This window comes from Mustela nigripes, chromosome 11 (genome assembly GCF_022355385.1).
Source record: "Mustela nigripes isolate SB6536 chromosome 11, MUSNIG.SB6536, whole genome shotgun sequence".
In the NCBI taxonomy this organism is placed as follows: domain Eukaryota; kingdom Metazoa; phylum Chordata; class Mammalia; order Carnivora; family Mustelidae; genus Mustela; species Mustela nigripes.
The window spans coordinates 6,677,315-6,699,652 of record NC_081567.1 but is presented as its reverse complement, the minus strand read 5'-3'; the positions used below and the strand labels follow the sequence as shown (position 1 = coordinate 6,699,652).

At 45.6% G+C, this 22,338-nt stretch overlaps 1 protein-coding gene across 1 annotated transcript; it reads left to right on the top strand.

The window, feature by feature from the left end:
- The first annotated feature begins 272 nt into the window (after positions 1 to 272).
- Positions 273 to 19,321, top strand: TRIM4 (tripartite motif containing 4). The gene is made up of 6 exons (XM_059414499.1): positions 273 to 857; positions 7,116 to 7,211; positions 7,845 to 8,075; positions 12,664 to 12,686; positions 12,923 to 13,020; positions 17,344 to 19,321. The coding sequence occupies exons 1-6, from the start codon at positions 273 to 275 to the stop codon at positions 17,925 to 17,927; spliced, it is 1,617 nt and encodes a 538-aa protein (XP_059270482.1). The 3' UTR covers positions 17,928 to 19,321.
- The last annotated feature ends 3,017 nt before the right edge of the window (positions 19,322 to 22,338 follow it).

Below are 22,338 nucleotides of genomic sequence, written 5' to 3'. Positions count from 1 at the left end.
GCCGCAAGCGAACGCGGACCTCACCTCTCCGGCGTGAAGGGCCGCGCAGCCTCACGGGCGCCTCCCGGCTTGGCTCCTCCAGCGACGGCTGGCGAGGGCTCCTCGCGTCCTCTCTAGGCGTTCGGGAGCGAGCTCCGCAGCTCTATCGTCCGCCCGAGGCGCGGCGCGCGTCCCGTCGTGCCCCGCGGCCAGGCCCGGACCGCCCCGGCGCGCCCTCGCGTCGCGGAAATCCTGCGGCGGCCGTGCTCGCGCTCAGAACCTGCAGCGCGCGCATGAGGAAGAGCCGCCGCCCCACCGGCGCGCGCCCGACCGGGGTCCCGAGCCCCCAGGGGAGCCGCCGCGCTTTCCCCAACCAGCCGCCCGCGGAGAGTCGGCCGCGCCCGCGCCCGCGCCCGCGCCTCGCCGCGACTCCGACCCCGACCCCGACCCCGACCCCGACCCCGACCCCGACGCAGAGAAGCGGCATGGAAGCCGAGGACCTGCAGGAAGACCTGACCTGCTCCATCTGCCTGGACTATTTCGAGGACCCGGTGTCCATCGAGTGCGGCCACAACTTCTGTCGCGGCTGCCTGCTCCGCAGCTGGGGGCCAGGCGGCGGCTCGTTCCCCTGCCCCGAGTGCCGCCAGCCGTCGCCGTTCTCCTCGCTACGGCCCAACTGGGCCCTGGCCCGGCTGATCGAGAGGACGCGGCGCCGGCGCCAGGGCCCCGTGCCCCCCGGCCAGTGCAGCCGCCACTGGGAAGCGCTGCGGCTCTTCTGCGAGGACGACCAGCGGCCCGTGTGCTTGGTGTGCAAGGAGTCCCAGGAGCACCAGGGGCACACCATGGCGCCCATCGACGAGGCCTCCTGCAGCTACCGGGTGAGTGGGCCGTAGCGGGGCTGCAGCTCTTCCCGGGGAGGCTTACCGTTGACCTCATGCTCATCCAAGCACCCGCGAGGTGGCTGCTGTTCCCCTTGAGAGTACAGCCCCCACCCTGCCTACCAGGTGCAAAGAAGCTAAGATCCTCGTCGCATAGATCCTCAGAGCGGGGCTTAAAACTGGGATGGGGAGGGTCTGCATAGAATTTTCAAGATACGGGCTCCCGGCAGCTCCTAGTTTAATAAGACAGCCACACCGACAGGGTGTATGCCCGTGCTGTCCGATAGAAACAGGATGCAAGCCACGTATGTAATAAAACTTTCCTAGTGGTACAAAGAAACAGGTGTTGCTAATAGCTATGAAAAGTTATCAGTGAGATATTTTACTTTGGTTTTTCATAATAGGCCATTGAAATCTGTGTTTACATGCATGGCACGTGTCAGTTGGGACTATCCACATTTGGGGTGCTCACCTGGCTAAGGGGGGCTGTATTGCACCGTGCAGGTGTATACCTACAGGTGTAACAGACAGCTGATGATTTGGGAAATGTCAGGCATGGAGTGATGAAGCTGGGATTTGTTCCCAGTTTCCTCCATCAGTTGGGGAAAATCACGTAATGTTTGAATTTGGAGATTATCTGTGCTACCTATTTTATGGGTTAAGGAGTTTCCGTTGCATAAATCAGTTTATGTATTCTGCTCCAGCCCCACTGTCTTCTTGCTTTTGTTTCAAGCCTGTTCTTTCTCTATCCCGACCTTCCATCCTTTACATCTTTTTAGCTTTTAGCTTGAAGACCTTCCTTGATCATCCTTTCCAGAGTAGTCCTACCCCCTTCTATGGTGTAACGCCAGTGGTCTCCAACAGAATTGGTTTCTAGTAAGTACTGGCTGAATACATGGGTTTAATGATACAAGTTAAAGTGTTTAATAAACTATAAAATGCTGCACAGTTATTTTTTTTAAAGGATTTTTAAAAAAGATTTTATTTTTTTATTTTTTTTTTTGACAGATATAGATCACAAGTAGGCGGAGAGGCAGGCAGAGAGAGAGGAGGAAGCAGGCCCCCTGCTGAGCAGAGAGCCCGAGGCTGAGCCACCCAGGCGCCCCATGCTGCACAGTTTTATCAATTGTGCAAAGTGGCACAATATGTAAAGTGGCAGTACAAAGTGTACGTCCACTCAGTCAGTACCTTTGTACTGTCTAGGTACTAGGTACTAGGTACTAGGCATTGTTCTAGGATCTGGACATAAACGGATAAGAAAGTTAGAGCCCTTGTCTTGAAGGGGACACAACACGCAGACCAAAAATTTCAGTATGTGAGTGGATTATCCAAGTTTGTATGAAGGACATGGCTTCCTCAGTGAGGAGTCAGTGGGGAGTCAGAAATGGTTTCACGGAGCTGAATGTGAACTCACTCTTGAAGGGTGAGTACAGTAGGTAGGGAGGGGATATTCAGGCCAAGGGAACAGTATATTCCTCGGTATGGTGGCTTAAAATGGCATGTGATAATTGTGCGAAGACTGGAAGTTGCTCAGTTCTTCTGGAATGTAGGGGGAGGAAGAGCGCTGGGAATTAGTGTTGAAGAACTGCTTGGTGTTGCCCTCCTGCCACCTTGTGGCAGTTTCTGTTATTGCAGGGAACGAGTTTTCTAATGTCCCTAGAATGCCCAGTTTTATTCATGGGTCCTAGTCAGATTCCAACTGTGGCAGGATTCCAAAAGACTTAGGTAGAGTCTTGGACTAGAACCAACGATATGGGATATTTCATGCATACTGGAATTGTTAAGGGCTTTTAAAAAATTGAGAAATTCTATTTAAAAGATGATTGTTTTTTCATTATTAAGTAAAAGTGAAAACTTGAAATCTTGGTGCCATTCAAAACAGCTCTCTGATCAATACATCAGATTTGACAGTGATCACAAAGTAACAGTTATATCATTGATAAAGGAATAAAATTACTGGAAATAGCTTCTGAAGTAGCAGGATTATATACCTATTTAAGTTAACAATTAAGGGTAATAAATGGATTACATGTTAGACTATACTATATTAGAAAGAAATCTGCACAGGTGATTTGGTGATGCACAACCTAATTTCATCCCTCCCCCCCTCATTTTAATACGCAGTTTCCAAGCAATCATAAATTTTATAACACCAGTAGACCCTCATCTAGATTCTGCCATTAGCATTTTACACTGTGTATTGCCTACCTATCCATCTTTTCTCTGTGTCCATCAATTCTTACTTCCTTTTGAGACATTTAAAGTTTTTTTTTTTTTTTTAAGATTTAATTTTTTATTTGACATCACAAGGAGGTGGAGAGGCAGGCAGAGAGAGGGAGAGGAGGAAGCAGGCTCCCCGCTGAGCAGAGAGCCCGATGTGGAGCTCGATCCCAGGACGCTGGGATCATGACCTGAGCCACCCAGGCACCCCAGAGGCATTTAAAGTTAATTGCAGACTTCCTCCTACATTTTCGCTTGCATGCATTAATCACACTTAACATGTGTTTGTGGTATTTTTTGAAGTTACATTTAATACAATTAAATACGCACATCTTTAGTGCACATTTGCTGAGGTTGGACAAATGCATATCCCTGGGCACCCCAAATCCTTCTCAAGATAAGCAACATTCCCAGGGCTCCTGATGGGTTCAGTCGGTGGAGCCCGTGTTTCTTGATCTCGGATTTGCAAGCTCAAGCCCCAGACTGGGTGTGGAGATTACTTAAAAGTAAAATCTTAAAAAAAAAAAAAAGGTAACAGTATCATCACCCCAGAAGCTCTGCCACCCACTTCTCAGTTAATCTCTCCCCCCTCCCTCAACCCTACCACTGTTCTAATTTTTTTTCTACCGAACATGACTCTTGCCTGTTCTGGAACTTCACATAAATGGAATCTTATAGTCTGTACTTCTCTCTACAGGCTCCTTTTGCTCAGTGTATCTTGGGATTCACCCATTTTGTGTGCACCAGTAGCCCGTTTCTTTTTACTGCTGCATCGTATTCTTTTCTGTGACCGTAGCGCAGTTTACGCATCTTTCTCTCCCTGCGTACCTAAGCCGTGTCTAGTTTTTGGCTCTTAGGAATAGAACTGATGTATCTCATACAGGTCTTTTTGTGGACGCACACCTAGTAGTAGAACCGCTGGGCCTGGGATTGATGTGTCTTTAGTCTGATGCCAGACCTATGCCTAGAGCTGCTGTTGCCCTTGACATGGCCAGCCGAGTCCTGTGAGAGCCCTGGGTGCACCACAGCCTCGCCAGCTTTGGAGCCGTCGCTCTTTCCAGTGACCTCACTTTGTTTTAGCCATTGTTATTTGAAAATGATCAGAAGACAAGTGATACATACTAGTTTTCATGCTTTTCCTAGGGAAGAATTAAAAAAAACCTTGTCATGCTTATTTCTGAGTTCTGTTCATTTCTTTTTCTTTTAGCTTTTTATTTTGACACGCGTTCACTCTTCAGGAAGCTGCCCTAGGCCACTCTGCGGCCTTTGGCAGTCTTTGCCAGATTTTATTTACATTTTCTATTGCTTTGGTGTCGAAGAAGCCATCCTTTTTTGGTTTTTCACTGGCCACCACTCAGCTTCTTGGCAGGATTTTCATCCTCTACACCTCCTTTAAATGCAGTTGTTCCCAGTTCCAGCCTGGACCCCCTTCTTGATAGACTCTTACTGGGGGATTTTACTTACACCCTGGCTTCAGCTGCTGCCGGTGCTCTACCCCCGCAATCTGCTTCTGCAGCTCAGATCTCTCTCTCTCTCTCTCTCTTAAGATTTTATTTATTCATTTGACAGACAGAGATCACAAGTAGGCAGTGAGGCAGCAGAGAGAGAGAAGGAAGCAGGCTCCCTGCTAAGCAGAGAGCCCAATGTGGGGCTCGATCCCAGGACCTTGGGATCATGACTTGAACCGAAGGCAGAGGCTTTAACCCACTGAGCCACCCAGGCACCCCCCCTTTTAAAAAAGATTTTATTTATTTGAGAGAGAGAGCATATGAGGGTAGGGGGAGAGGCAGAGGGAGAGGGAGAAGCAGACTCCTCCTCTGAGCAGGGAGCCTGACGTGGACTTAATTCTAGGACCTTGGGATCATGACCTGAGCCCAAGGCAGACGCTTAACCGGCTAAGCCACCCCGGTGCCCTGTGGATCTCTTTCTTGACCCTTAGCTGCTAACTAACTGTACCCATTGGCATATCCCCCACACAGCTCAAACTCAAATTTTCAAGTCAAATATGATTTCCCACCTTTAATTTCATTTACATACTGCTCATTTCCCTGTATTTCCTAATTTGGTAAATAGCTTACAGTCCTTCCTTCTAGTTGTCAAGCCAGAAACCACAGGCTAAATCTGGACTCCTTCCTCCTGTAGACATCTGGTTACCAATTCCTGTTGGTTTTCCTTTTTTTTTTTTTTTTAAGATTTTATTTATTTATTTGACAGAGAGAGATCACAAGTAGGCAGAGAGGCAGGCAGAGGGAGAGAGGAGAAGCAGGTTCCCTGCTGAGCAGAGATTCCCCGATGCGGGGCTCGATCCCAGGACCCTGAGACCACGATCGAGCTGAAGGCAGAGGCTTAACCCACTGAGCCACCCAGGTGTGCCCTGCCCCCCTTTTAAAAAGATTTTACTTATTTATTTGAGAGAGAGTGAGAGCATGAGGGGTTGGAGGATGGGCAGCAGAGGGAGAAGCCGACTGCCCGCTGAGCAGGGAGCCCAATGCAGGGCTTGATCCCTGTTTCGGGACTCCGGGATCATGACCTGAACTGAAGGCAGATGCCAAACCCACTGAGCCACCCGGGCCCCCCACCTGCCCGTTTTCCTCTTGTGTGTACACCTCTAACCTGCCTGCTGCTGTCTGAGGTCACGTTTGACCTTCTGCTACCAGGTGCTTCCCCTCCACAGACCACCCTGTTAATGCCGATTGACTCCTTTTATTTTTTTAACAGGTCATTCAGGTATAAATGTATGTATTTATAAAGATTTTATTTATTTATTTGACAGAGGCAGCACAAGCAGGGGGAGCAGCAGGCAGAGGGAGAAGCAGGCTCCCCAGTGAGCAAGGAGCCTGTTATGGGACTTGATCCCTAGAACCTGGGATCATGACCTGAGCCAAAAGTAGCGGCTTAACCAACTGAGCCACCCAGGCACCCCATCATTCAGGTTTTTAAGTTACAAAATGGTACATGCCTCATGTAGAAAATCAAGCAAAACAGACATTTATGAAATTTTTAGTCCCCTTGCCCCAATTTCCAAGACATTTCTCTTCCACAGAAATAACCAGTGTTAATAATACTTAGGTATGTATTCTTCTAGCCTTTCCTCCTATTTAAATACTAACATACACCCAGGGGTACCTGGGTGGCTCAGTTGATTGAGCATCGGCTCTTGATTTCATTTCAAGTCCTGGTCTCGGGGTGATGGGATTGGGCCTGGTGGAGGGCTCCACGCTCAGCGGGGCATCCGCCTGCTGTGCTCGCCCTCTGCTCCCTGCCCTGCTCAGGCATTACCACTCTCTCTCTCTAAAGTAAATAAAACACACATAAATACATTCATATTTTTTCTTTTCAAAACAAAGTTATACAATACTATTGTCTAACAGCTTAGTTTTTTTTAACTTAACGATGTCAGTATATCGAGAGCTACCTGAGATTGGCATTAGAGTAGCAAAACACCATAATTTATTTAATAATTCCCCGTTGATGGATAATGAACCATGCTGCAGAGAACAGTACTATACCTATTAACACGTATTATTTTTGCCAGTGCTTCATCGCGCAGGTTATTGGAAGTAGGCTTATGCATTTTAAATGATTCTCAGTCCTTTCGGTTACCCTTCACAAAGATGGCACCTTTCTTTTGTTTGTTTTTGGTCTTTTTCTTGCATGAGAATTGATTAATTAATTAATTTTTAAAAAATTACTAATGGTGTACTAGATGTTGGCCAACTGAACGGACGATGGCACCTTTTTTACAAAAATCTGTCACCACTGCAGTATCAGAGGCTTCCCTTGCCGATATTAGGTATTTATTAATCCTTTATTTAATAGTTTTCATTTTTTGCCAACCCAATAGGCAGACTCTGTATAGTGACTCTTATAGTGTTGTGAAGGTTTCAGCCCGGAATACTTTTTATGCCTCGGTCTGTAGCTGTCCTGAACATTTTCTCCATCTTGTTCCCTGTTTGGATTAGGTAGTGGCTTTTAGCTTTTGAACAGGCAGGGTGCTGGCGGAGAGGGGGAATTCTCTGATAAGCGTTTCTGCCGCAGGAAAAGCTGCTTAAGGCTCAGTGCAGTCTGAAGGACAAGATGAAGAAAGCCATGTACTTTCAGGACATCGAGGTGAAGAATGCCACCGCGTGGAAGGTAACAGCAGAAGCCGAGGGGGCAGTGCTTGCCCCGGAGGCCCCTTGGTGGTGTTGGGAAGAGTTGTCAGGCTCCTTGCCGATGAGGTGACAGAACAGGTGACAGGCTCTCTACTGACCTGTGGTTTCGGGGGATGGGACTTTCACATGCTTTATCCCCACGTCTCTAAGCTAGTGCCCCTCTGCTTCCCACTTTCTCCTAACTATATTCCTAGGTCGTTGCTGGTTTGGGCCCACAGCATCATGGAGAGTAAACGCGCTTTGCTTTGAGAGAGACTCATTTAGTTGGGAGGCGCGATGCGCTCTGCTGCACATTGAAAGGTTTAACAACACTAAACTGTTGGTGTCCTGGAGGCTGAACTAAATACTGAATGTGAAAGTGTATTCTAGCTCAAAGGGCATACGCACGAGGCGTTGCCATCAGTGGGAGAGCCTCCCCTGTTAGGAAACACGAACTCATACTCTACAGGCTAGTGCAGAGATGCCACGTCCTAGAACTAGATGAACAGAAGTCTGGGGGGTGTGGGCCGGGCTGGGGCTCTCTGGGGGCGGAGATCAGGATGGGAGCCCCATGGGCTGTGTCGTGCGCTCGGCCAGTCCGGGCCAGGGCTGAGCGCATCTCCTGTGGCTGTAGGAGAAGATGAAGAACCAGCGGGTGAGACTGAGCGCCGATTTCGCAAAGCTGCACCTCTTTCTGGAGGAAGAAGAGCAGCTGTTTCTTCAGAGACTGAGCGAAGAAGAAGAAGAGACTACGAAGAAGCAGAATGAGAACACGTTAAAGCTCCAACAAAAAATCACGTCCCTGAAGCAGCTCATCTCGGAGGTCAGGGAGAAGAGCGAGAGCTCGACCCTGGAGCTGCTCCAGGTGAGGCCGGGGGGGGGGGGGGGGCGGTTCCGAGCGGCGCTCCCGGGGCTCCGCTGGTCTTCAGAGCTATGGGCCTTTCCTCGGGAGTGGGTGTCGGAGAAGAAATGTTTTCTCTCCTTTGGTGATTATGTTGCTACTATCATCAAAGAACCAAAGATTCACCTTTCAAAGGTAATGACTGTGAAAGTCAGGTGTGCTGAGCTCAGGTATTATGAGACACCAGGGTTCACTGGGGCCCACGGTTTATCTAGGATCTGAAGCGCATCTGAGACTTTTCCATTCATCGTATTTGTCCATTTGTAATTCTTGGTTAGAGTAGCAAAACAAAGCACACCTAAAAATCACAAAGTAGATAACTGTCTGGACAGTTTTTAAGATACATTTATCTTTTTTTACTAATTTATTATTATTTTTTGAAGATTTTATTTATTTATTAGAGAGTATAAGCAGGCAGAGTGGCAGGCAGAGGGAGAGAAGAAGCAGGCTCCCCACTGAGCAGGGAGCCCGGCAAAGGGCTGGATCTCAGGATCCCGGGATCATGACCTGAGCTGAAGGCAGACGCTTAACTGACTGTGCCACCCAGGCACCCTCTAACTAATTTTTAATCATTATGATCATAACTTGATAAGAACTTTGCTCTTAGTCCCAGATTTTGATTGATAACATTCATTTAAATAATTTCTAATATCTAGCAACTTAGGAGTGTCTGGCTGGGTCAGTTAGCAGAGCATGTGGTCTTGATCCTAGGGTTGAGAGTTCAAGCCCCACATTGGGCATGGAGCCTCCTAAAGAAAAAAAAGTTAAAAAAAAAAGTAATTCATTAGTCCTTAGATTTGGGACTTCTAGGCCACTTTATTAGCAGTAAGTCTTTTACCTTTGTATCCTCATCAGGTAAATGTCCTTCTAGCTCTTTCCATTTTCGGGTAGGATCTAACATTTGTAACGGTCTCTTTTTTTCTGCTGGGTTGATTCGCCTTTGGTCTTAGAGCCCTCAGAACCTCTCTTTCTTCCATATGTGACCGAAGAGGAAAGAACTATTGAAGGGGTCCTTCAATCTGTGATTACATTTAAAAAAAAAAAAAAAAGATTTTATTTATTTATCAGAGAAAGAGAGAGAAAGGGCCCAAGGGGCTCGATCCCAGGACTCTGGTATCAGGACCCGAGCTGAAGGCAGAGGCTTTTTCTGCATCAATTGAGAGGACCATGTATGTGGCTCTTCTCTCTTCCCTTATCGATTTGTTCTATCACATTGATTGATTTGCGAATGTTGAACCATCCTTGTAGCCCAGGGATGAATCCCACGTGATCATGGTGGATAATCTTTTTAATGTGCTGTTGGATCCTGTTTGCTAGGATCTTGTTGAGAATCTTGGCATCCATATTCATCAGTGATATTGGTCTGAAATTCTCCTTTTTGGTGGGGTCTTTGCCTGGTTTGGGGATCAGGGTAAGGCTGGCTTCATAAAAAGAGTCTGGAAGTTTTCCTTCCGCTTCAATTTTTTGAAACAGCTTCAGGAGAATAGGTGTTATTTCTTCTTTAGAAAGTTTGGTAGAATTCCCCAAGGAATCCGTCAGGTCCTGGGCTCTTGTTTTTTGGGAGGTTTTTGATCACTGCTTCAATCTTAACCCATTGAGCCACCCAGGTGCTCCACTTTCTACCTTTTTTGCTTATCAAGAGACAACATTCTCTTCTACCTTTAAGGAAGAGAGACATAGGAACCCACTCACCAGTTACTTTCAGCAGGAGGTTGCTAGCGGGATGTTATATGCCATCTAAGTGTAATAATTTATAAGAATTGTCTGGAACTTTCTCAACGTGCTTGAACCTTGAAGTTCTGGTTACATATCCAAATGTGTACTTTAGCAGAATCTTTGAAATAACACATTTAAATAGTTTTTTCAATATAGATTTAATATCTGCTCAGAATCTGAAACCTCAAAGGTGCACATGAACCAGAAGGCTTACAAAAAACGTCTATCAGCCAAAATAAGGGCAAGGGTAGGGAAATGTTTCACGAACATAGAACTGGATCATAGTATCTCAGGGCCTAAGAGAAATTATTTTACTGATGTGTTCACCCATCCATTTTTTCCTTTATTCCTTCATTTTTAGCCTTTAAGTCACTTCCATTCTTGTAACTATAGACACATTAAAAAAAAAAAAAAAGAACTATAGGAACATCAAAAAAATACTGTTGTTCCTAAATTTTACCTCTTACTTGAATGTGTTCTTGCACAATACTACAGTATTGCTTTGGTTTATGTGTTTTTAATTTATTCATTGATTTAATCTTACTGCATTCTTCCCCTTGCTTTTTTCCTTAGGCACTGTGTCTTTAAGATCCATTTCTATTGCCGTATGTACCTTGGACCCATGTGTCCATCCACCACATTTTGCCATTCCTTCCTCCAGTGATGGAAATCCAGGTTCTTCTAACACCATTACCACTACCATTAATGCTTCAATGACATCATTAACATCTGCTCTTCCAATTTTTATGATTCTTATTTTCTTTTTTTAAAAAAGATTTTATTTATTAGAGATCAAAAGTAGGCAGAGAGGCAGACAGAGAGAGAGGGGGGAAGCAGGCTCCCTGCTGAGCAGAAAGCCTGATGCAGGGCTCGATCCCAGGACCCTGGGATCATGACTCGAGCTGAACACAGAAGCTTAACCCACTGAACCACCCAGGTGCCCCTTTAATTGTTATTTTCTTAATTAGTTCTTGGGGTTGCTCTTTAGCTCTGGTTCTTTCTCAGCCTCCAGAACTGGCATGCTTAGCCCATCTACACTGACCCTTTCTTTTGCTGGTAAATGTTTTTAAGCTTTACTTTCCCCTGTAAGTATTACTGTGTCCACGGATTCAGATGGCATCATTTTTAATACAGTGCAATACAATAAATCATAAACTTGACAGATTATCACCAAGGGACCCATCTATGGAAACACCAGCCAAATGAAGTGATAGGACGAGTAGCTTGGGCCAGGGTGCTAGACACCCCCCGCATGGCTCCATCAACACCCCTTCCCTTTTCTGTGAGGCTGCTCTTCCTCTGGACTTCTCATGCAGTTTTGTCTTGCCTGTTTTTGAACAAGATTCTTCAGTACGTGCTGCTTTTTCCTGACATCATGTTGTGTGACTAACCCATGTCACTGTAGATGGTTGTTTGTCCATCACTGCGGAGCACTTTGCAGCCTGGAGAGATCTTGTGCTCCCCACGGGCAGTGTTGGAGACATTTTTGGTTGTCACAGCTCGGGGGCGGCTTTTACTGTCACAGAAAAGCAGTTAGGAACGTGGTCCACCTTTCTGTCTGTTGTGTGTCTGTGAAAGCAGTTCCTGGTCAGAGGGCGGATGTTGGTTCATGTCCCAAACCATTTCCCAAAGTGCTTGCACCAGTTGCCATGGTTCCTGGCAGTGAGAGAGAGAGAGAGCCCGTGGCCCTGTCCGCTTGGCCCTACTTCGCATTGTCAGGTCTTCTATGTCAGCCGTCCCAGATGCAGCAGCATGTTAGCTCAGGCCCTCAGTCAGCACCCCTGCGCCCCGCTCCAACGGTAGCTGCGTTCCCCTACTGACCAATGAGTTTGAGTACCTTTTCATGTGGCGATTAACCATTTTGATACTTCTTTTTTCTAAGGCTTTCTTAAGGTATCATGTACATATCTTATAATTCACCCATTTGAGGTGTACTTTTTTGTAGCTAAGTAAGTGATTTTACCAAGTTGTGGAAGTCTTGGTTGTGGAACTGGGCTTACCAAAGTCCAGTTCTAAAACATTTCCATCTCCCCAATAAGACCACATGGTGCTTGTTTATAGCTGATCTCTGTTGCTGCTTCCAGCCTCAGACAGTCTGGTTTCTGACTCTAGATTTCCTTTTCTAAGTATTTCTGTAGATAGAGTCATACAGTCTGTGATCTTTTGTGTATGGAATCTTTCATTTATACTGTTTCTGAGGCTCATTCATGTTGTAGCATTCGTTAGTATTGTATTTATATTCCTTTTTTTATTCCCGAATAGTATTTCACTATAAAATATGTCACATTTTGTGGATTGGCTCATGAACTGATGCACATTTGGGTTTTTCCACCTTTTGGCTATAATGGATGATGCTGATGTGAACAGTCGCCCGCCCCTCTTTGTCTGGACATACACTTTTGTTTCTCTTGGGTGGACGGTAGGAGCGGAATTGCCAGGCTGTATCGTATATTTAATTTGTTAGAAACTACCAAACTATTTTCCGAAGAGGCTGACCATTTTGTATCCTCACCACATTCTCACCAACACTTGTTACTGTCTGTGGGTGAAAGAGAATGGATGGAGAAGTAGGCAAAAAGCCAGGAGAGAATTCGTGTCGAAGTGCCAAAGGAAGAGGAGTAGGGTTTCAAGAAAGGGATTGGTTACCATTGTTGAACAGCGCAGAGGGGTCCTGCGAGGAAAAAGACACTGTGTGTTCAGTCCATTGGGTTTGGCAGCATGAGATCACCCGTGACATTAGCAAACGCGACTGATGTAAAACACCTGCTCACAAAATTGAGTATCAGATCTTGGGAGGAGGAGACGTAACTTGCTTATGTTTTTCTTCTCTTCACAGAATCCAAAAGATCTGTTGACCAGGTATGAGCTGCTGCTTTTTCACGGGGTCCTGAGTGGAGGGGAGACAGGCCTGGGCTCCAGAGAGCAGTCTGGGCACACCTGAGAGTCGGTGGAGGAGGAATTTCCACCGCTCGCTTTCGCAAGGGGGAATGGGCACGTGGTGGTCTAAGCTTGGGCTTGGAGCTCTCAGTGGGAGTTGGGGGCCTTGGCTGCCCGAGTTGTCTCCGAAAAAGCGTAGCCTTCTCTGCTTTCCTTAGGAGTGAGAACCAGGATGTGGACTATTCCCCTGAAGTTTTAATGGTGAAGAATGTGTGCCAGATTCCAATGATGAAGGAAATGCTGAAGCGATTGCAAGGTAAGCAAGCTTGCATCTCCCAGAAATCTTTAATATAAGAGAATAAGCACTGAGAAGAGTCTAGAAAAGAAAGAAGAAATAGAACATAGGGCCAGCAGGAGGGTCAGGAAAAATGATGATAACTAGAATACCTGGCTATATGCTTCATTCAGGAAACATTCACTTAAGGTAAACCATGCATTATTAGCTGCTAGCGATACAGAAAGAAAAAGACCTATTCTAAGAATGTAAGTAAACTGGAGAGAGAGACTCCTATCATTTGCCGTAACATAGTGGGATTTTCTGTTTTTCATGGTACGAGTAAGATACCATGGGAGGTCAGAGAAAGAGCTCTGTTGGGGATGAAGTAGGGAAGTTTTCACACAAAGGTGACATCGTTCTGGGATTTGAGGGACGAATAGGAGTTTGCCAAGTGGAAAATGGAGGTATACTCGTGTAAGCAGAGGGAGCAGCAAGAGCTAAGCTGTGGAGAGAACGGAGGAAGGGTATCCGAAGTGACTAAACTGTAAGGTACGTTGTGGGGAAAGGCAGGAACTGAGGTGGATACGGTGAGTGTAGGAAAGTCTGAAGATAAGGTGACTGGATCTCCGGGGACATGCTGAGGCTTGTCGGTGTTGTAAACACGACACAGGCAGTTCTCTCGTGCGCATCACTGATGAGGAACCCTGTGGTGGTAGCTGTCTACTAAGATGAAGTAATGGGGCCCGGATTTCCGCTTCGGCCTGAAACTTAGCTAGCTGCACAAACTAAAGCAAGACAGACACAGCACCTGAAGTAACTGTTTTCCCGACCCTGGATGTCAGGCAGGCAGTACAGGACAAGGAAAGGCAAAACAGATGAGGTGAGCTCTGGGATGGCTCCAGCCTCCAGCCTGACGGGCTTCCGGGCCATCGCAGGGGGCGGGGGGGGTCGTGGAGGCGCAGCCAGGTGGAGGAGTGGGTTGAGCCCAGGGAGGACAGAGCTGGGAGAGCTTGGAGAGCACTGGCCAGAGTACTGGCGAGGAGAGAGCCATCCCGGGGGCGGTGATCTACAGAGGTGGCCCCTGAGTATTTAGCAGAATACTGACCAGCAGATGCTTGTGAAAAACCACCTTAGGCTGAGGAAGGACGTTTCCGAAATGATTAGAAGGAACAGTTCCTAGTGCTCCCACAGAGCCCAAACAATGTCCGGTCCTAGCAGCCTGACTAGAAAACTCCTAATTCCTGGGAAAATATTGCCTCATTAGTGGACCCACCTTATAAATCATAACACCAGCTCTGAAAGGATCAAATTATTTCCAGGTAACTGCATCCCAGGACAAAGCTCAAGAAGATTTTATTATTTTTATTTTTTATTTTTTAAAGATTTTATTTATTTATTTGACAGAGAGAGAGATCACAAGTAGGCAGAGAGGCAGGCAGAAAAAGAGGGGAAAGCAGGCTCCCTGCTGAGCAGAGAGCCCGATGCGGGGCTCGATCCCAGGACACTGAGATCATGACCTGAGCCTAAGGCAAAGGCTTAACCCACTGAGCCACCCAGGTGCCCCTCAAGAAGATTTTTAAAAATGAGTACCTGATGTCTGAGATCGTCACAATGTCTGAAATCCAGTCAAAGATGACCAGGCATGCAAAAAGGTCGGAAAGTATGACACATGATGAGAATAATAGATTGAAATTGACCCAGGATTGACCCAGATGTTAGAATAAGCACAGAAGGACTTTAATCAGCTATCCTATAAGAGGTATTTGGAGACGTGGAAGATCTAAAAAAAAGTCTCAGATCAAACCTCTGGAGGTAAAACTACAGTGATGGAGAAGAACCCACTGGTTGGGATTAATAGAAAAAAAGATGATTGAATTTGAAGGTGCACCAGTGGAAGGTTCAAAACGAATGCAGAAAAAAACCCTTAAAACGTGAAAAGAGCCTGGGTGAGCTGGAGGACAGTCTCATGCAGGCTTATGGGTGGTAAGTGGGGTCCTTGAGGAGACGGGTAGGATGGGGATGAGACGGGGAAAATATCTGAAGGAATAATGGCCCCAGGGCCCCAGGGTGGCTCATTCAGTTATATCTGAAGGAATAATGGCCCCAGGGCCCCAGGGTGGCTCATTCAGTTATATGGCTGCCTTCAGCTCAGGTCATGATCTCAGGGTCCTGGGATCAAGCCCTATGTCGGGCTCCCTCCTCAGCGGGGAGTCTGCTTTTCTCTCTGCTCCTCCTGGTCCCACTCCTTTTTTTTTTCTCTCTTTCTCTCAAATAAATAAAATCTTAAAAAAAAAAGTCTCCAAATTTTCCAAATTTGGTGAAGACCATAAGTCCACAGATTAAATAAGGTTGATAAGCCCTCAGCACAAGAAATATGAGGGGAACTACACCAAAACCAGGGTAAAGAGAACATTTTTGATGCAAGAAGAGGAAAGGAACATGTTAAATGGAAAAAAAAAGATGATGTCCCATTTCTCTGAATTTACCAATCGTATAAGAAATAAATATCCATTCTACATGAACTCTTAACAAAACACTAAAGAGGGAACAATGCCTAATTCAGTCTGCACGGTCTGCATTATCATGATACCCAAATCAGACAGACAGTACAAGAGAAAAGGGCTATAGATCAGTGTCCTTCATGGACACAGAAGAATTCTGAAGATAATTTTAGCAAATTGAACCTAACAACATATTTATAGATAAAGCATCATAACTGAACGGGTTTTACTTTAGAAAAGCAGGTTGATTTAACATTTGAAAAACCAGTGTAATTTATATTAGCAAACTAAAAAAAGGAAACCTATATGATCACTTCAGTAGATGCCGAAAAAGCATTTGTTAAAACCTAATATCCATTCCTGATTTAAAAAATTCTGGGTGTTACTACTGGGTCTTTACCCCAAAGATACAAACGTAGTGATCCGAAGGGGCACGTGCCCCCGAATGTTTATAGCAACAATGTCCACAATAGCCAAACTATGGAAAGAACCTAGATGTCTATCAACAGATGAATGGATAAAGAATATGTGGCCTATATATACAATGGAATACTACGCAGCCATCAAAAGAAATGAAATCTTGCCATTTGTGACGACGTGGATGGAACTAGAGGGTATTATGTTAGCGAAATAGGTCAGTCGGAGAAAGACAACTGTCATATGACCTCCCTGATATGAGGAAGTGGAGATGCCACGTGGGAGGTTTGGGGGGTAGGAAAAGAATAAATGAAACAAGATGGGATCGGGAGGGAGACAAACCACAAGAGACTCTTAATCTCACAAAACAAACAGGGTTGCTGAGGGAAAGGAGGTAGGGAGAGGGGGGTGGGGTTATGGACATTGGGGAGGGTATCTGCTATGGTGAGTGCTGTGAAGTGCGTAAATCTGGCGATTCACAGACCTGTACCCCGGGGCTAATAATACATTATATTTTTATAAAAAAAATTAAAAATTCTGAGTTTATACGCAAATAGTGAATTGTTGGACACTCCATCAGAAACTAATGATGTACTATATGTTGGCTAACTGAACATAATGAAAAAAATACGGCTTGGTAAACTAGAGAAACATGGAGAGTCTGGGAGGAAGAGGTTTGGGAGGCCCGGAGGGAGGTCAGAGAGACCGTTAAAGCGGGGGGTGCTAGAGGTCTGAGTGAAGATGGTGGCAGTGAGATGGAGAAGAGGCAGAGAATCTGAGTGCTGTTTCAGAGGTGGCGTTAATAGGACTTGTGACGAATAACCTGTTCAGGGTCAGAGAGAAATAGGAGTCAGATAACCTTAAGATTTCAAGGGTGTGAGTGTTCGGGTAGAGGTAGCGCCCTTGCTGCTCAGAGAACACAGAGGACAAGAAGATGTCTGCATGGGAAGGGGTAGGAGTCCCAAGAGGATGGAAGGGGACTTTGAATGGTCAGGGGCCCCTTGGAGATGCCCAGTGAACAACTGGAACGAATGAAGAGAAAACTTGTTAATAGTGTCACCTCTGTGTCCCAGTGCAAAGCACCAGCCAGTCCGCCATCTTGGTCTGGTCCTGATTGAGCAAGTCAGAATCTGGTCATGTTTCTCCCAGTTTGATGCTGATTGTGAAGACTCGGGGCCACGAACTAACGAGCTGCCTGTTTTTAGGTCTTAGTCCTTTGGAGAAGAAGGGAATGAAGATTTCACCATGCTAAGGCCACACTGGGGCCTGCCAGGCCCGGCCAAGGATGAGTTGAGAGGCGCTGCGGGGTGGGGGGGTGGGTGTCTCATCGCTAAGAGTTCTTGTCTGGAGATGCACACCACTGAGGCTGGGAAAGGGATGCTTCTGGAGGAGGGCTGCTGGGAAGCTGTCACGTTCTAAATGGCCACTGTCATTTTCTCTGCAGTGGCTGTAAGTGTCGCTGAAGGCACGGCTCATCCCAAGCTCGTCTTCTCCCAGGACGGGCGATTCGTGAAAAATGGAGCATCAGCCAGTTCTTGGCCCTTGATTTCCTCAGCCTGGAGCTACTTTAGCGGATGGAGGAATTCTCAGAAGAACGCACCGTTCGTGGACAGATTTCAGCACTTACCCTGTGTTTTGGGAAAAAACATTTTCACTTCAGGGAAACATTACTGGGAAGTTGAGAGCCGAGATGGCCTGGAGATTGCTGTGGGGGTGTGCCGGGAGGACGTCATGGGGCTCGTCGATGCTTCAGAAATGTGCCCCCATCGGGGCATCTGGGCTCTCTCCTGGGGTTCTGCTGGCTGTCAGCCCCTGACAGGCTCTCCTGGAAGCCCTACCAAGCAGGAGCCCGCTCTTCACCGGGTGGGCGTTTTCCTAGACTTCGGGGCCAGGGACATCTCTTTCTATAGTGCTGTAGATGGCGCACATCTGCACACCTTCTCCTGTCCGGTCTCCCGCCTCCGGCCATTTTTTTGGTTGAGTCCATTAGCGTCTTTAGTCATCCCGGCAGTGACGGGTGGGAAATGAGCCTCTTCTTCCCCTGCCCCAGGAATCTCCCCCGGTACCCCGGCCTGGGGACAGGCATCCCCTGGCCCTCTTCTGTCATTTCCTGGATACTGGCCCAGGGGCACACCCATCCTGTCCGCTCGGATTTCAGTTTCATGTTCTGTTCTGCTCTTTGCGTGAGCTCTGCACACACCGGGATGGCGGACCCCGTCGGCTGCTTTTCCAACAGCCACTGGCTCCATTCCTCACCTTCTCTTCTGGTTCTTCCTGAGGGAACTGTTGGCTGAGCACCGTCCCTGGGCGGCCCCTGGGCGGCAGTGCTGGCCAGTGAGCTGGAATGAGACATTCCAGGTGATTCTGGGGAAAGATTTTCTGTAGCTTTAAAAAAGGTGTTTGAGGAGGCACAGCCCCTCTTCTGATGTTAGCAGCCGTCTAGGAACTGAGGAGAGCACAGTGACAGTGCAGAGGAGGAAGAAATAGGGTCTCTGTTGGCATTTTGGGCTGTTGGAATTTCCTTAATCGGAAACTTACTATGGGAGATGATTGCTCTCTTATCATATAAGGGAATTAAGGTTGTCTTTTGGTATAGGATTGTCTCACTTTCCCTGAAACTGGACAACTTTGTAGACTCCATTTCTGTTCAGTCATATAATTCTTCTTCTGTCCTGGAAGTACTGATACCGCTTACTTTTCTGGATCAGAAAGTTGAGGACATCTTCCCTTACTCTGCCTGCACGGTTACTCCTCTTCACCTGGCCGTGTCTGTGCCCTCACTATGTTCATTTTGTCACCCGTCTTTCATATTCTTACATTGTTTATGCAACGAATTAATGTCACACCTAAAATAGGGGGAGGCACTTGCTAAGGGCTCAGACTCAGACTGTGCCGCTGGCCTCTTCGGTAACACTTTCCTGCAGAAGCTTGGTGGGACAGGGAAATTAAAATCCTCTTGTAAGTAGGAAAACAGAATTTTGGAGTAACTTAGTCAAGGTTAGCTGGCGGATGGGAGTGTTGGGCTTAAATCCAGATCTGAGCTAAAACCGTGTGCTCTTTTCCGTGTTTATTTGTAAGCATTTATTGAATACTGATTATAGGTCAGCATTGTCTTTGTTAACACATTTTTAATCTATGCACTTTCCCCCATTTTACCTTCTTTAGATTATAAGCCCTCAGCAGATTGTAACAGGTGCTGGGTAATTATTTTAAAAATAATGGTGGGCGTCTAGGTGGCTCAGTTTTTAAGGATCTGCCTTTGGCTCAGGTCATGATCTCGGGGTCCTGGCATTGAGTCCTGCATCGGGCTCCCTGCTTGGCGGGAAGACTGCTTCTCCCTCTCCCACTCCCCCTGCTTGTATTCCCTCTGGCTGTATCTCTGTCTCTGAAATAAATAAAGTCTTAAAAAAAATAAAAGTAAAGATTGTTTCTTTCTGGTTGTAAAAGGCACTTATAACAGAAAATTTGGAACATACAAAAAGTGTGAAGAAGCTGAAAATGATTGATAATCTCACCACTTCTAGCACTGTAATGGATTTCCTCCCAGATTTTCAGTAAATTTTACTGGTAGTGATTGAACTGGGCTTCTCACAAGGGAGAGGGAGAGACCGGGGTGAGGTTACCACAAGCCACCTGAGGCTGCTTGAAGTTGGAGAAAGCAAGGAAGAACCCTTCCCTAGAAGCTTCCAAAGGAGCATGGCCCCACCAACACCTTGATTTTTAGACTTCTAGCCTCTAGAACCGTGAGACAATAACCTTGTGTCATGTCAAGCCACCTGGTTTGTGGTTTGTTACAGAGCCTTAGGAAACCAGTACCCTCGCCCTTCAGGACTTCTTACAGTATCTAGCATACTCATTTCCAGTCCTTGGGAAACCCATCACTACCTTTCTCCTCTGGGGATGTTGAGCCAGGTTGACTGGTTCTATTACAAAGTCTTGCCCTCTGACTTCAGGTGGGCTTTTGAGCTGCTTGGTGAACCAACTTCTTCATTTTTTCATCCCTGGACTTCCTTTCACATCTCTGGTGGCAGTGATTCCAAACCATTTCCTCCTTTCTCAAGGCTTCACGAGCCCACCTTCATATTATGGTGGGGAGGCAAACTTGACTTCTACCAGTCTTAGGTTTGCAGCTGGGGCTCTAACAAAAAGTCAGATTAATAAGGGAAAGACAGCTTATTAACACACACAGCACACACCATGCAGGAAAAAAACCCCAAATGAAGAGTTACTCAAAGTGGAGACTTAGAATTCTGGCTGACGTAATACTTTTTAACAAAGAACAGTACACTTGTGGAGAAATGGCAGGACACCGGAAAAACAGTCTTAGCCGGCAAAGGATGGCAGAGTTCGGCAAAGTAAATGCAGGTGAGAAAACAGATGGACTAAACGTTTGCAGATTCCTTGTTGGCGTGGTCTCCAGGAAAGGAATTGATATCCTGCCGTTGGGCAGGAAAGGAGGAGCTTTTCCTGGGTTTGCTGCTCTTAATTGCCTTTAGCTTAAAATGATTGTTATGCCAGAGAGACCGATTTTGGGCCGAAGCATTCTGGCTTCCTTCATTATTATTAAAGAACTTGCATCTTTTACTGAGAAAAATACTCTTTCTCTACCTATTTAATAATTTTTTTTTTCTCCTCTTAGGTGTCTTGATATTGCCCCTCTCAGGTATGGGATGGGAGACAGGTATCATATTTACTAAAAGTGGACTAAACTCTTATAATGCTTCTGACGTACAAACAGGATTGAGAATGAACTCGTAGTAGTTTTCAAACGTTACCTAAGGATTTCTCTGAGTCTTTACCATGTTAATACGTTATGACTTACACAGGATTTCTCAAGCTTACTCACCATGGAAACAAGCCCAGGGAGCAGCAACTGAGACTTCCCAGAAGACAATTTGGCAATGACTATCCTACACTTTCTCCAGATGATCTTGGCCATCTTTCAAACTGCACTTGCACTGTATAAAATTGGTGTTTATTTTTTTGATTTTTTTTGTAATTGTATTTTTTTCAGTGTTCCAAGATTCATTGTTTATGCACCACACCCAGTGCTCCATGCAATACGTGCCACACATTTAATGAAGTTATTAATATAGTTGAGTTTAAATCTATCAGCTTGCTGGTTTTAAAACCCTTTTGGTTTTTCTCTATTACTCTTCTTGTGCTTTCTTTTGAGCTGATAAAATATTTAGAATTTTTGTTTTATCTTTTGGGTCTCCTTAGAGCTATACTTCTATTAAAAAAATAAAAGGCTTTAAATTTGATGTTTTGGTCAATTTTTCTTCAACAAGGGTGGCAAGAATACAGAATAAGAAAATTATAGGCTCTTCAATAAGTGGTTTTTGGGAAATTAGACTCTTACACAAAAAAACTTAAAATGGTTTAAAGAATTAGATGTAAGATCTGAAGCTGTAAAACACCTAGAAGAAAACATAGAGGAAAAATCTTGGCCTTCGCAATGATTTCTTAGTTATGACACCAAAAGTACAGGTAGCAAAAGCAAAACAAAACCAAAAACAAACAAAATAACCCCCCCCCCCCAAAAACAACAAATTGGATTACGTAGAACTAAAATGTTGCACAGCAAAGCAAATAATCAAAAAATGAAAAGGCAACCTATGGAATGGGAAAAAACACTTGCAAACCATGATCTGATAAATGGTTAGTAACAAAAATATATAAGGAATTTCTATTTTGATGAAGTCCCAAAAGTTTATTTTTGCTTTTGTACCACTCAATACCAAAAATCAAATAACCCTATTAAAAAAGGGCAAAGGGTCTGGGTCTAGACATTTTCCCAAAGAAGACATACAAATGGCCAACAGGTACATGGGAAAAGTGCTCCAATGACTAATCATCAGGAAAATCAAATCGAAACTGCAATGAGATATTGCCTCACATTTATTTGGATGGCTATTATCAAGAAAGCAAAAGATTATAGGAAACAGAATGGAGGTTCCTCAAAATGTTGAAAATAGAACTGCCCTATGACCCAGCAATTGCACTACTGGGTATTTACCCTAAAGATACAAACGTAGTGATCCAAAGGGGCACGTGCACCCGAATGTTTATAGCAGCAATGTCCATAATAGCCAAACTATGGAAAGAACCTAGATGTCCATCAACAGATGAATGGATAAAGATGTGATCTTCCACACATCCATACACAATGGAATACTATGCAGCCATCAAAAGAAATGAAATCTTGCCATTTGCGACAACGTGGATGGAACTAGAGCATATCATGCTTAGCAAAATAAGTCTTTTTTCTTTTTTAAAAAATTTTTTTATTTCTTTTCAGCGTAACAGTGTTCATTGTTTTTGCACCACACCCAGTGCTCCATGCAATCCGTGCACTCTCTAGTACCCACCACCTGGTTCCCCCAACCTCCCACCCCCACCTCTTCAAAACCCTCAGATTGTTTTTCAGAGTCCATAG

Excerpts from the sequence above, each read along its gene's own strand:
- TRIM4 (XM_059414499.1), top strand. The coding sequence starts at position 273 with ATGAGGAAGAGCCGCCGCCCCACCGGCGCGCGCCCGACCGGGGTCCCG. Across the intron at positions 7,212-7,844 it reads AGAATGCCACCGCGTGGAAG|GAGAAGATGAAGAACCAGCG; the intron begins GTAACAGCAGAA and ends CTGTGGCTGTAG. Across the intron at positions 8,076-12,663 it reads CGACCCTGGAGCTGCTCCAG|AATCCAAAAGATCTGTTGAC; the intron begins GTGAGGCCGGGG and ends TTCTCTTCACAG.